The sequence below is a fragment of the Trichoplusia ni genome, chromosome 12, assembly GCF_003590095.1.
Source record: "Trichoplusia ni isolate ovarian cell line Hi5 chromosome 12, tn1, whole genome shotgun sequence".
NCBI lineage: Eukaryota > Metazoa > Arthropoda > Insecta > Lepidoptera > Noctuidae > Trichoplusia > Trichoplusia ni.
Genome location: NC_039489.1, coordinates 8,877,229 through 8,892,064, shown reverse-complemented (window position 1 = coordinate 8,892,064; position 14,836 = coordinate 8,877,229). Strand labels below are relative to the sequence as shown.

General features: G+C 36.3%; 5 protein-coding genes across 5 annotated transcripts; 2 read left to right on the top strand and 3 right to left on the bottom strand.

Annotated features, from left to right (window-relative positions):
* Positions 1-627: 627 nt before the first annotated feature.
* Positions 628-2,601, top strand: LOC113499336 (embryonic stem cell-specific 5-hydroxymethylcytosine-binding protein). Its single transcript, XM_026879773.1, has 5 exons — positions 628-963; positions 1,047-1,287; positions 1,361-1,564; positions 1,877-2,089; positions 2,318-2,601. The coding sequence occupies exons 1-5, from the start codon at positions 944-946 to the stop codon at positions 2,576-2,578; spliced, it is 939 nt and encodes a 312-aa protein (XP_026735574.1). The 5' UTR covers positions 628-943; the 3' UTR covers positions 2,579-2,601.
* Positions 2,589-4,828, bottom strand: LOC113499333. The gene is made up of 5 exons (XM_026879769.1): positions 4,417-4,828; positions 4,129-4,314; positions 3,330-4,046; positions 2,972-3,203; positions 2,589-2,888 (listed from the first exon to the last, which is right to left on the bottom strand). The coding sequence occupies exons 1-5, from the start codon at positions 4,528-4,530 to the stop codon at positions 2,788-2,790; spliced, it is 1,350 nt and encodes a 449-aa protein (XP_026735570.1). The 5' UTR covers positions 4,531-4,828; the 3' UTR covers positions 2,589-2,787.
* Positions 4,829-4,935: 107 nt separating this feature from the next.
* LOC113499337 (cell division cycle and apoptosis regulator protein 1) lies at positions 4,936-6,156 on the top strand. The gene has a single exon (XM_026879774.1). The coding sequence runs from the start codon at positions 5,027-5,029 to the stop codon at positions 5,837-5,839; it is 813 nt and encodes a 270-aa protein (XP_026735575.1). The 5' UTR covers positions 4,936-5,026; the 3' UTR covers positions 5,840-6,156.
* On the bottom strand, positions 6,152-10,716 carry LOC113499335 (S-adenosylmethionine sensor upstream of mTORC1). Its single transcript, XM_026879772.1, has one exon. It carries the CDS (start codon positions 7,415-7,417, stop codon positions 6,449-6,451), a length of 969 nt encoding a protein of 322 aa, XP_026735573.1. The 5' UTR covers positions 7,418-10,716; the 3' UTR covers positions 6,152-6,448.
* A 73-nt stretch (positions 10,717-10,789) lies between these two features.
* LOC113499596 (E3 ubiquitin-protein ligase KCMF1) lies at positions 10,790-14,713 on the bottom strand. Its single transcript, XM_026880110.1, has 8 exons — positions 14,496-14,713; positions 14,142-14,309; positions 13,020-13,156; positions 12,299-12,418; positions 12,035-12,129; positions 11,496-11,670; positions 11,104-11,263; positions 10,790-11,040 (listed from the first exon to the last, which is right to left on the bottom strand). The coding sequence occupies exons 1-8, from the start codon at positions 14,509-14,511 to the stop codon at positions 10,790-10,792; spliced, it is 1,122 nt and encodes a 373-aa protein (XP_026735911.1). The 5' UTR covers positions 14,512-14,713.
* Between the last annotated feature and the right edge of the window lie 123 nt (positions 14,714-14,836).

Here is a 14,836-nt window from a genome sequence, read left to right as displayed (position 1 = left end):
TATGCGTAATTGTAATGGGCAATGTGAAAAGATCGAGAGTGAGCGGTGAGTCAAGTCGAAATAAGTGTTCATGAGGCCGCACCTTAAGGTATGACAAATTCACATTTAATTAACGCCTTACAACTTGTTACTCGTAAGTCAGGAAGTATCAGGTCGATATTAAAGAAAGTGCAGAACAAGTTTATTTACTCGGTACTTCTACCTTACAAGAATTTACATTCCAGCGTTAGACTGCGAACTGCGACTCACCGAGGAAAACTCGGTGCTTAAGATTGAGAGTGCCTTTGTAATTATTTGTTCCTGCTGTTAGGATGAATCTACTTGTAATTAGAGCGATAACCTACGCGCTACAAACAATAAAAATAGAGCTCTTCATAATATATAAACTTCTCATTTGATTTGGTTTATTATTTTATAGAAGGGGCAAGTTTTTAGATTTAATTTTTCCTGATACTTATATATATTTTCTTCAAATAAACTTCCAACGCCCTGAGGATTTATTTTTCTCTAATTTTTAATTTTTTCTCAATTGCACTGGGACAGACCGCTTTATTATGTAGTTAGGAGTCTGTTAGAGACGGTTATAAATTAAAAATATTTTGTGAATCAGCAAGTGGTCACACTTAATTTGTTTATATACCTACTTCAGATATGTCAAAATCAAGTTGTCTGTTTTGATTGTAGTACATTCTACCTTGCGATTGCGTTTTTATATTATTATTTGTTTATGTTGTTTTAATTAAAACCTTTCAACTGTGGTTTATATTTGCAATTACCATTTATTAGCCGCTCGGTTAAACTGATAATTCTTTACCGTCTTAAACTTTTCTCATCAACTTTTGAGGAGAGTCACCCTCTTTTTATTAAAAATATTCCGTTCAGTTAAATAAGAAAAATCGTTCGAACTCCTCTATAGAAAGTATCATAGAACATAGTCGATACAATGTGTGGTCGTACAGGACTGTATGTAATTGACTTATATTTTTTTATTTCTTACTGTAGTGCCTGTTATTCTTCCTTACATTATTTTATACAATCAATTTCAGCACTTTATCGAAAGAGAAAGTACAATGCGCTTGTAGCTATAAGCCTAAAAACTCAGACTCTTACACTAAACCACCGTGGCTGCCAGAATTTAATGCTAATAAGGACTATACACCTTCATACAATATAGCACCAACAGATGTTACACCTGTGTTAGTCTCAGCCAATAACTTCCAGAGAGATGAACAATGTGGTAGAGTTCTTAAGCCAATGATGTGGGGGATAATACCTCCTTGGCATAAGGTCTTATTTTTTTTAATATTGTTGCTACTGTTTTGTGATCAATAACAAAAATATACAAAAATTCTTTTTTCAGGGAGACTTTAAAAATCACAATTTAAGTACAAATAACTGCCGCTTGGAAAATATAAAAAGTTCAAAGCTCTACAGTCCTATTTTGCTAAATGGAGGTAGATGCATAATATTAGCAGAAGGCTTCTATGAGTGGCAAACTACTAATAAACTAGCTAAAACTAAACAGCCTTATTACATATATGCTCCCCAGGATGATGGTATCAAGGTTATAGTTCCTAATTCTTTCTAATCAGTCTCATATTATGAATTTAAACTTTTTTTTATTATAACTTTAAAGTACTACAAACTCAACTCAACATTGATTAACACTGATCCAAATCAAGCAAGTTACCAATTCCATGTAAAATGTTAAAACAATAATTTTACTAAGCATATTTTCCACTATCTTTACATTATAGGCCGATGATGTCGAACCAGACATATGGAACAACAGTTCTGATGAAGAGAGGGGATTGAAGGAAATAAAAAAATCAATAATTATGTGACTATGATTAATTTCTAATACCTTATTTTATAGGTAGATGAACCAGACACATGGAACAATACCTTTGATGAAGAGAAAGGCTGGAAGGGAATTCGTCTCCTACACATGGCAGGGTTATATAATGTCTGGCAAAATGAAGGCACCATCATATACTCATATTCTGTAATTACTATGGAATCTAACAGCACACTAGATTGGCTGCACCACAGAATGCCTGCTATATTAGATAGTGAAGAACAAATTGAAGTTAGTTTTCTTTTTCCCCCATCAATGTACCACTACAAGGCAAAGGCCTCCCTTACATTCTTCCATATAGTCTATTGCTAACTTACACTATTTCATACCTTAAAAATTACCTATGCAAATATACTCTAAACATTTCTGTTACAGTTTAGTTGTATTCAATATATCTGATGAAATACTGCACTTAGTTAATTTTGCATTTTTTTACTTCATTCTGTTATTTCCTTTCAGGCTTGGCTTGATATTGAAAATGTGAAACCTGACATGGCTCTTGCATATCTTAAACAAGTCAAAGTATTGTCATGGCACCAAGTTTCAACTGCTGTTAATAATTCTAGATATAAAGCCAACGATTGCAATAAAAAAAATTCTGAACAAAAAAAGGACAAAACTACACAAAAAACATTAAACTCCTGGTTTGTAAAAGCTGAAAAACGCAAGTCAACAGAAAATAATGATTCTGACTGTAAAAAGCAGAAGATTGAAAAATAAGAATACCAAGTTATTAATCATAATATTGTTTTATTTCAAAATGCTTGAATAGTGGATTACATAGTACAACTACATATTTATACTTTTCACATCATCTTAGAGGTGAGAAACTAATATGGAGTTTACTTACTTTTCTTATATAACACTATTTCTTGCTATAGGCTGCAAGTCAATGTTTATACATTACACCTTAACATTAATGAGAAACTTTAAATATTTTCAATCCTGAATTCCATGAAATCAGCTTCACTTTTTATTATTTTATGATTTTTCAAGAAATCTGATACAAAGCTAGTTACTTCATACTCCTCTGAAATGCCACATAAGAAATTAATAAATAATACAAAAAAAAAGTTGGGTTCTTAAAAAGAAAATTTAAAAAAAAACAGTCACCTGGATATTTGCTACATTGGTAGATGAGTCTGATAAGATGTTTGGCTAAGGCCTTAAATATTCCTTTGCCTTTAATATGTCCTTTGATGTAGTGTGGTGTCAGCAATTTCACCACCCAAGGAGCAATTCTCTCTTTGCAACTGATTATAAATTCAGGAGTCTCATCTAAAGGTGACAATATTCCTTCATCATCACTGTCTTCCCCAAACAAATGAATAAACTTTTGTTTAATCTGAAAAAATAAAATTAGTTATAGTCTCCTGACTACCTACAGCGCACAGTCAATGGGAAAAGCAAAATCAACTTGGATTTACAAGAAAAAAGGAAATCTATTGAAAAATTTTGCATTAAGGCATACCCTTTCTATTTCTTTCCTGTCCATATCTCTAATTTGGTCCAGCAATTCATACAGTTTTTGTTTCAAAAAGTATTCTTCACACAACCATTTACTGGAACCACTTTTATTTTTTTTAGTTTCAGTCTTTGGTACAACATTGCTATCATTATTTACAATTAATCCTGTTAAATTAGCCAATCTTTCATCTAAGGATTTAATTTCTGCTGCATGAGAATCTATAACTGAGTCTTTATTGCTGTTGACTGATATGTTGGTATCACCTGTGGTATCAAATTTATCATAAAGAACACTTTCATAGAGTTCATCATCATTAGTGGTATCACCATGGAACATTCTCTCTAACTGCATCATTAACTCATCACATTCTTGTGAGTCAGTTGGCTGGTTGGTTGAAGGCACCTGTGCATCTACTGGCACTGTGTTTTCACTAGAAACCACTATACTATGTTTTAAGGCTGCATTAGAATGAAAGTTATCCAGTGAATGATCATCATGTTCATTATGTAAATTGTAGTGTTTAGTCTCAAGTTGGTCAGCTTTAGGAGACGTAGAACCTCGAGATCTTCTCTTTCGTTTATTTTGCATGCATTGACAATTATAATCCTTAAATGTATTAGTTGTCTGAGTCTTTTTGTCATTTTCTGGTGGCTTATTTAAACAAGTAAACAATTTTTTATGCAATTTTCCTTTTTTGGTATCATTTTTTAACTGTTTGACCTAAAAACAAGAATGACAATCATTTAGCTATTAATGCAAAACGAAATCGTGATTAATTGCATTATTATATCAGCAGATTTACCGCAGTGATAATGTTGTTCCTGTAAATCTGCACCACCATGCAAGCTTGGGCTGCAGACATCTCTATAGTTTTAGCACATCTCCATATAGCACTGGGCATATACAAGTTTTTGTTTATAAGCTTATGATGTGTTTCGTAATTGACAGACAGAAGTTTGATGATGTACTCCATGTAATGTTTACGGACCTAAAACCAAAAATCGATTTCATATTCAATTTCAGAAGATGTGGTTAACAAAGAGTACAGAGTAAGAGTTAAACAGATTTTAAATAAAACGACGTCAACAACCTTCGATATCAGAAGATGTGGTTCTGATTCAAAATCTGGAATTGGCATAATAACATCATCATCTTCGCGTAGTAACTGATCCAAGAGATCGCAATCCAAATTGTGTCCTGCCATCACACTATATTATTTACGTTTACAGCTTTACGTATTTTCTATTTATCATCCCACTATTGTTTACAATACGCCGGTGCTAGTTTATAAACCGGCGATGTTTTGAAATAATATGGGTGACAGTAAAAATTGAAGGAGTGACCATATACAGAAAAACGTCAATGTATTTTTGACAACTTGCAACACATTACGCCGAGTTAAACCAGCGAGGGCTTTAATAATCTTTGAAGGATTTCTTTTATTTGAACTAATCGCACGATACAGTTTTAAGATGATTGTAGATGACCTGAGTAGACAATTTTTTTGGACACAAATTTTTATTTTTAAGAAATTAATTATTCATACTGTCTGTGAGGATTTATAATCTGTTTGCGTTACAATTTTACTGTCAAAGCTATTTTTCTTGTCTTTGGCTTGCCGCCTTGCGTTTACAAAAATATTTCAATCAATTAAACGATTCGGTGATAGAATACTTCCATCAGTAAATATAATTAACGTAATGGCCGATTCAACCGTGATGGAGGTTTCTAAAATGAAGGTAGTTGATTTGCGAAAAGAATTGAAGACGCGCGGCCTCTCTTACACCGGCGATAAAGCTGAGTTAGTGGCGAGACTCCAAGCAGCAATGTCTCAAGACGAACACGGAGACATCAACTTGGATTCGGACGAAATCGACTCAGATGGGGTTTTGGAAGATGAAGACGAAGATAAAAGTCAAGCAGATGCGCTAGATGCTGTTGACCCGCTCACTGAAGAAATGGCGCTCTCTGAACAGCCTCCACTGGTTAAGCCGCCAACAGAAATTAAGCAAACCAGGACCCTTAAAAGGAGGATAACATCAACAGATATCTCTAAGGATAAAACAGATGATTCTAAGACAGCAGATAGCAAAGAGATTGCAGCCAAGAAAATTGTCTTAAACAGAGCAATTATTTCTGCTCCATCAAAAACTTCTGAAGAAAAGGAAGATGCAGCGCCATCTGAAAATAATACGACAGCAAGTAATAAAATAAAAATAACTGCAGATTTAGATACTAAAACAAGGTTAGAAATGAGAGCAAAGCGCTTTGGATTACCTGTTAAAGTAAGCGAAGGTGACAGGAAAGAAGCCAGAAAACAAAGATTTGGCCAGGCTGCTGCAGCCAAAAGTTCAACAGCTATAAGTACTGATACAGGTACTTTAACTGAGAATATGGAAAAGCTGAAAAAGAGAGCGGAAAGATTTGGACAATCAGTATCAAAAATAATGAGTGATATTGAAAACAAAGAGAGATTGGAAAAGAGAAAAGCTAAGTTTGGGGCTAGTGCCTAAACTCACTCATGTAAATATGTTGACAAAATTGTTGGTATCAATGTACCAAGCCTTGGTACTAATATTTAATTGCATTAAGAATAATGTCATAACATGTTTTAATACCTTTCTTCTCAGTAAAGGATTTTACTAAATTCATAGATTATTACACTTGCAGAATTGTTCACCTATAATATAATAATAAGGTGAATAGGCATAGAAGTCACTAATTATTTAGTTGTTAATCAGATTGAATTAGTAAAATAAGATACATTTGACATTAATGTTTAGTTATAATTATGTATGTTAAGGGTACTGAATTAAAGATTTGACTACTATTATACTTTTCTTTATTACAACCAGTTAGAATTGATGTGACAATAATTGGTTTCATAATTTATTTATATATTATGTCTATAATAAAAAAATACAAAAGTAGATTGGTAGTTCAAAAGAACAATGTTTTTACTTTCTTAACAACTGCTGTAAGCTTAGCCTGTATTTTCTTACAGCCATCTCATATCAAGGCCAGAATTAGGACACTTCTGCTATTTAACTTGAATATTGTGTTAACTCCTGCAACACAAGGATTAATTTCTGCAAAGCATATATTTTATGTTATAGGTGATATCAGTTAGCTATCTCATCTGGACAGCTGAAGGGTAACTCTTGCAAGCCATCAGAGGTATAGGTTACTTGAACGGTCTCTGACACTGTTTCATCTGAACTGTTAAAGTCCTGAGGTATGTGAATAGCATACTTCATGTATGGTTCTTTATACATGTCTGCCCATCTTGTTGCTATTTTTTTGTCTAATGATTTCCTAAAAGCCATACAGTGCATAAATCTTGATTTTTCATACTTAATTCTATTAAATCCCATTAATGATAAGGTATATCTCCAGCATTTGATAATTTTACTATTTGCTCCAACATGTTTTGAATCAGGTGTGTTTATTATAAGAAGCCCCCCTGGTTTTAAAATCTTGTAAGCTTTCTCACAAGCAACAATTCTTAGTTCAGAAGTAGGTATATATTCAAGAAGAAAACAAAAAGTTACAACATCAAAGGAGTTTTCTTGTAATTCTGTTACTATTGAGTTATCAGCTACTATGTGGGAACCAATATTTACTTTTAGAAAGTCACATTGTAAAACAGAAGCATTAGCAGGACATAAGTCAATAGCAAAAACATCAAATAAATCACATGTTTTGAAAGGGTTGTAGCAACTACCCACATCAATCAGTTTAATTGGTATGCCACATACTTCTTCCACATCTATGTCCAAATCAATTTTTTGAGCAATCAGTAACTCTTTTTCTCTGTATTTCAAGAAACCTTGTTGCACAAAATAATAATTGCAATATTCAACAGCCCATTCAATTCGTGACTTTGCTTCACTTGATTCACTGTTGCAATTTGTTTCCCAATGAGTTGTAGCTAGTTTCTGCATGCATTGTGCATATTTAGATAATTTATCTTCATTGGCGCAATGCTCTTGCCAAGCAGCAGCAGCTCCTAATTTTGTAGTTGATTTTCTTAAAAGTGAGTGTACGTCTTTAATGTATTGGGAAAGTAATTTATGTTCCTCACTCGCCATGGTTGATGTTCATTATTTTTTATTTAATAATAAATGCCTTTCGCAAGGTATTAACTTTAGTTTACTTATTAAAGTAAACTTGTTAGCTCGTGCAATGTTTACGTTCTGCTACTGACAGTGACAGATTTGTAAGGATTTCGGCGGATAGCAATGTGAAAATAAGCACAGATTATATAAAGCGAACTTGCATCCTGGTCCGTACCAATTTAAGATAAATCGTAACATTTCAATGGTCATTTAAGCTATTGGTCTTATATGGCACTGGACAGATGGTATAGTAATCCACCTAAAAGAATAAGGGTCTAATCCCGAAGTGTTAAGGTTCATTTTCGTTACGACTACCAGATATGATTACAGTGATAGAACGTTGAACTAGATACTAAGAAAAAGGTTTTAGGTTCAAATCCTGACTAGCAGCGGCACACTACCGCAAAGGCATTTCTACTTTTGTAATAGGCATGCATCGTTGGACACTAAACTCGCTCGCGCATGAGGCGATGCTAGTCTCCGACACTAAACCAAAATCTACCGAGATCTAAAAAATGTCAGGGGATCGGCAGAAACCGTTTGATGTCTTGTATACGGACTACCATAACGCCTCGAATGTGTCATCCCTTCTTATAATATTTTGTCCAATCAATTTGTTAAGTTAATAGTAGTGATTATTATTCTTTTTATAGCGACTTGTGAACCATTCAATTCATTGTTTTTTGCTGAACAAAAAAATTACAGAGAGATCAGGACACTACTATACTGGTACCAAGCGCCGGAAGATAGCATCAAATAGGAGCCATTGAATAAATAGGCAATTATTGTGGCGACCTTCCGATTCAATAGATTTGTAGGCACGAGATGCAGGTTCGATATCAACTTAGGGTAATACCAATATAAATTTATACGTATCAACTATATACTTTCTTTTATTCTAAAACATAGTGATGTCACCAGTTGCGCAGACGTTGAGGTAAAACATATTAAGAAAATCTGAATTCAAAATATTGGAATCTTAAAATGTCTAGCCGTATTCGTTAGCTTGGCTATCAATGTTTAAACTTTTCATATATGGGAAAAGGCCCGAGCCCAGCAATGGGGGCTCGGACTCGATTCGGAAGGCGAGGGAACTAATGTTGTGGCGCAACGAGAGGCAGGCTTACATCCAGCAACGGACCTCGATGTGCTGTATTGATTGATTGAATTTCACTAGAGAAGGAAGAATGCTAACCACTCTCCCTACATCACAATCAGTGTGAATGTTTTAATTCAGATATCACATCAGAATTTAAAGAACAAACAACCAAACCCTGAAAACATTCTCATTTTGCAGTTGTGTATTTAATTTTTACAGCTAGATACAGATTACAGCAGCTCCTACAGAAATTATAGTGGGATTTGTTGAAAAAATATGATCGAACATCTAACTGTACTAACATCTACTGTTTTGATACCGAATGTTTTGTAACTATAACTAATCTTTCACCACTTTACACCTTAAAGATGGTTTGTAAGGTAGCAAAGTTAACTTAGTTAACTATTGGATTAAAACGAATTGAATTGGGTTTACTGGTATACGGTTATAAGGGTTACAGATATCTCAAACACTGATTCATGTTTTGGTAATATAGCATGTTATGAAAACCTGGAGTGCTTTTTTTCTGTAGAATAAACTGTAACGTAAAGTAAGATTAAGTTAAAAAAAGACAGAACAAATCTCAATTTAAACTTGTTTTGACAAAAATTACATTTAGAAAGGTTTTTAGGATCCAGTGATAACTTAGAAGCACGACATGATTTCATCAGTTTATTTAAGGTGCCATTGCATACAACCCTCGTACTTTCAATCAATTTTAGAGGATGCCAAAAAAAACCATACATTTCACCTCAATATAGGACCTTCATTATTATCGCTTAATAAATATTTTTTACAAGTAAAATATAACTAACACAAATAAAAAAACATGTTTAAAGTATATTTTCAAGTACTTATAATGTTTTGTTATAAATATGATTTAAAAAATTTACAAGTACCTTATTGTATTTGGGAAAGCTTAAATTTTTGGTTGACAACACCATGTACTAAAGTATTCGAAGCGCGAACTTACATATAGCGAACTACGGTGAGGCGTGGTTCAACAGAATTAGAGATTCTGATTTTAAAAGTAGTTAGTATAAGTGGAGCGTGATAAAGTTATCTGGCACGGCGCGACTAGTACGTTAGTACACGATGTTGCAGTTGGTTAACATTTTAGAATACCCAACACAAGGATTTTCTAAATATTTTCCATTTTGTTTAAATTTTATTCAGTTAAGAGCATTATAATAAATATTTATAAATTTTGTGTCAAGTTATAAACAAACAGTGTGAACATGGTTGCTACTAATTTAGAAAATGAAATACATTTGTAATATTATAGAATTTAATTAGGGTACATACAAACATTTTGTAATGTTGGAGTATAATAAACTAATAAGCACTTCGTTTGAGTAGCTAGTGAAAATTTGTGGGTAAGTATGTCTCAACTGTTTTATAAAAATAAGTTTAGAGAGGAGTCAGTGTTTACCGCGAGATATGTTACGTTGTCTAAGAAATTAAATAAATATCTATACTTTATATAAGATAAACATAATATTATTTTAACAACGATTTAAAAAAAAGCAGTTTTATACTGGGAATTACGATTGCCACATCCTTTTTACAAATTTAGAGAAATATGCGAATTATTTTATTTTACCTAACCTTAATGCGAATGCAATTCGTTAAGACCCCTCTCATACAATAATAATTTAAATAACGACGCCCTATGCATTATCATTATCCTTTTTAATTTAATCGTAGTTAAATCGATTAAAACATTCCATCTATATTTATTTTCTACTATAAAGGAAATCTCACACGGATATTTCGAAAGCCAACAAAACAAACAAAAGCGTCCACTAATAAGTGTTAGCGTAAAACAAAGAAACGAGTCCAGGTAACGGTGCGTCACCGGTCGGGGACCGAACCGGCACCGCCGCGCGGGCGCCCGACTCCATATGTACAACGGATAAACACTAACAACATCGACGGCCACAAACTTTACCCCTTAAGTGCGATCGCGACCGGAGCCGGCGGCCACGGACCGCGGCCGGCCGCGCGATCGTGGACTACCGTAACATCTAACGAGTAAACATCGAATAGTTTCATCCACCGACGTCCGTCCGCGGCTCGGCGGCGCGCCGGGCGGGGCGGGCTGCGCTCGGCGGCTACTGCGCAGCGCTGGCGGGCGGCCGCCGCCGGCCGCTCGGGCTGGGCCGCGCGCGCCGCTCCTACCTGCCCTCGGGCAGCTGCCGCGCCGCCGCGTGCGCGCGCGCCGCCGCCTCCTGCAACACGCGGGGTCAGTGGGGGAGCTCGCGCGCCGCCGCGCCGCGCGCCCGCCTGCCTACCTTGGTGCGCGGCGCCGGCTTGACGCGCAGCGTGGCGGCCGGCGGCGCGGGCGCGGGCGCGGGCGCGGGGGCGGGCGCTCGCTCGGGCTCGGGCGCGGGCGCGCTCACGGCCGGCGCCGCGCGGCCCAGCGACGCCAGCACCAGCCCCCGCAGCAGCGCCGCGCGGCTCTCCGCCTCGGCGCTCGCCTGGCTGTCGCTGGCTCCTGCAACACGCACACTGTCAGCACTGCGCCGAGACCCACTCGCGCGCTCTCGCGAGCACTCACCGAGGAAGCCGGAGAGGAGAAACTGTGAGTCGGAAGGCTCGGGCTGCGGCTGCGGTTGCGCCACGGCGGGTTGCGGCGCGGGAGGCGGCGCACTGCCGCTGGCCCCGCCCGCCGCGCCGCCCGCGCGCCTCGGCAGCCGCTCCAGCTGCTGTCGGGCCGCCTGTCGGTGATTAAACTATAATTAATAAAATATAATTAATTCATACATTTCTCGTCGAACGTTAGTTAAATTTATAAAAAATAGAGTAGCTTTCAATATTTGAAAATAAGTTACTAAATATTTCTTATTGTATTAATTATATTAAAGTTAATTCATGTGTTTAAACAATAACTATACAGTAAGATTATGAGTTGAGTAAGTAAGAGTAGTGTGTGAGAGTGTGACCCCTGACCGTGGCGTGCTGCCGCTCGAGCTGCAGCTGCATCTGCAGCTGCTGCAGCTGGCTGGGCGTGCCGGGCTGGCCGGCGCCGCGCCGCACGCCCGACAGCTGCGACAGGAGCTCCGCGATGGGGTCCACCACCGCGTCGCGCGACGACGGCGACAGCGACGAGATGCCGCCGCCCGTGCTGGAACACCAACATCATTATTACCCATATTACATTAATGTTCTAAACTCTTACAAATATAATCAGACAAATCTAATTCAAGTCATATCATGACAAAGTCAACAAAACAACTTTGATTACCACTAATACCATAAATTCATGTCGTAAATTCGTTGTTAGATTCAATAAGTTTTTACATAGCGCTAGTTAGTACCTTTGTGCGTGGTGGTACCTTTCGCATAGCTGTTGGTTGCTAGGCACCACAGCTGCAAAGGTCACGCCATGCAAATCATGGTAATAACTACGAAGGTACTTTTACCCAAATATTCAGTTTCAAATACCGGCTAATCACGGTAAAAAAGGATATATTATTTCGATGGATAACCTGAACTGCATGTTGGTGCGTCGTGCGCGACTGACGCCACGGCCTGAGTGCGGTATACGTCGCACTCCACCGTGCCTGATGCCGCTTGGTTCATCGTGCAGGGTGGTTAAGGAATTTACAATGTAAATAAAACTATACTGAAAACATAAACTACATGAAGATACACAAAAAAAGTTATAATTAGTATTTAAAATCATCCATCATAAACAAGTATGATGCAAGTTATTATTTAAATTAAACCTAAATTGTTATTAAAAAGGATATCAGAAATGAAATGAGATCTCTAGGACCTGTCCTATGTTCCAAGGTAAGATGACCTGCAAAGTCGTCGGTCACGAAATTTGGTTCCCCGCCTGGCATTGAAGCACACACTGGACACACCACCTGGATAAAAAATAATATTACAATTTATAAAACTATTGATTGAGGAAACATTATTATTATACAACGCATATGTTATAAATGAGAAGAAAATAATATGTCTGTAAATAGTCATACTAAAAATGTGCAATCCTTGCATCGTGGAGGGTTTCACAAACATACAAATCACATGCACAATGACAACCAGACTCAGAACAAGCATACGTGGATCACAAAAATGCTTGTACGTCGCGGGTATCGAACCCGCAACATGACGCGCACTGTTGTTTTGGCGTGATGACCTCAATTACACTTACAGTTACAGTTTTAAACTAAACATGACAACAACAACAAGATTAAATGAAAAATTAATGAAACTAATTGAATAACAACACACCCTGCAAAATAGCACTAAGATTCCATAATCATGATTTCCTATGAGATGGAGTCATGCAAATATAGCCATTTTTCAGTATTAAAGGTTAAAGGACGCACTGTCGACGCGTGTACACAATGCAAACATGTATGTACGATTTTTGTGAGTTATTGATGTGTAATGGTCAGCACAGATAAATTACACCATTTGCATAGGCTGAGTTAGTCAACACCATATGAATATACTCACAGCCAGGGTGGTGTCCGCATGCTCTGCTGTTACATGCTCCATGAGCGCTATGTCAGTGAAGCCCATCCGATTGCAGAATGGACATGTGTAAGCCTGAGGCTGTTCCAAAGTTAGTGCCTCTCCACCATAGTACAGATCTGAAGGTGACATGACAATAAATTAACATTACTCCTTATAAATACACAATTTGATCTTCTATGGTCTTATACACCCTTCCATTTTTAGGGTTGGGTACAATTGGTGTCTTATTATACAGGTAGTATTAGTAGTAATTTAACTACTGTACCTAATATTAGATAGGCAACATTCCCTCTCAATGAATAGCACCCTTGCTCAGCTCCATAAACAATTACTAATTTTGCAAGGCAAGGGCCCAGGACTGGGAAAGATGCTTAACTATACATCTTAAGAACAAGCACTCACTGAAAAGTTATGTAAATTCAATGGACACCATTATTAGAATCTTGGAATTAGCTTATAATTAAATAGTGTATGAATTTTGATTAAAAAAAAGCCAGGCAATGTTGATCAGTGTAGTGAAAGTTATATACCCATGATGTATGGCCAATAGTTAAATCAATATCTGTGTGAAATGAGGCACAAACACAATGTAAAAGCCACAAGAAATAAACATCTCACAAGAAACCTTTTGCTGTTTTTGAAATTGTGGGTGTTAGGATGTGATCTGTCTATGTGTGTCTAATGTCTAACATTTGAAAAAAATAAATTTAAATGAACACAATGAAATCAGTTTTTATCAAAACATTCAATGTATTATGGTTGATTTTGTTTGTTTACAGCCTATAAATTCATAGCACATATTTATTTTATTTACAAGTTTTGGTATCTTTAATTCACTTTAATGTCTCAATTTGGCAATAAAATATTTATATAGTAAGTCAAAACATTCACACTAACTTCAATTCATTCATCAAAATAAAAAAAAATTGCTTATACAATAACCAGATCTATGTATGTCACACTATTTATGATAAATATTTAGGTTTTTATCAGTTTCCAACTTCACTCTAACATTTTCAACCTTGAAAGGGTTTTTTGTAAAATGTTTGGCATATAAACAATATTCCAATAAGTATATATAGAACTGTAAATAGGTCTCACCAAAGTCACTTCTAGATAAAATGCATTGCATTGGATGCTCTGTAGTGTGTTGGTTTGTGGTAGCGCCGGACTCATAGCAGGCTGCGCACAAGTCATAATCGATGCAAATCAAACATTTGTATCGTCGTCCTCTGAAGTTATTTTTCAAACAAGAATCACAGCTGACTCCTGAAAATATGTCAATACACACAATACAACAACAATTTGTAATTTAAAACTTTCTAGATGTTTATTAAAGTGAAATTATATGCATAAAACACGTAATTTCCATGCGATGACACTGTTTTCATATTTTTTAGCAATGAAATTCGCAGTGACAATAGCATCGAACAAATTTTGATTATCATTACCCACCTTCATGGCGATTCATTTTCGCCAGAAAATGTCGTCGAAACAGACACTTCTTGGCACCAGGATTACCGGTACTATATGAGGTATTTATATTACTAATCTAAAATAAGTAGCACAACATATAATATATTAAAATACAAGATTGTTAACAAAAATTTCCAAGCAAACCTAACCCAACCAGGCCATAATGACGTCACATAAATGAATGAACCATCGATATTGCATTTTTTCTTTTTGATAGAAGGCAATGGCATAGCTTATACGGTAAAATCTGTCACTTTCTTACTATGTGCACTGTTAGTGCTACTTTTCAAAAGGTTTCGTTTTCGATACGATTTCTGTTA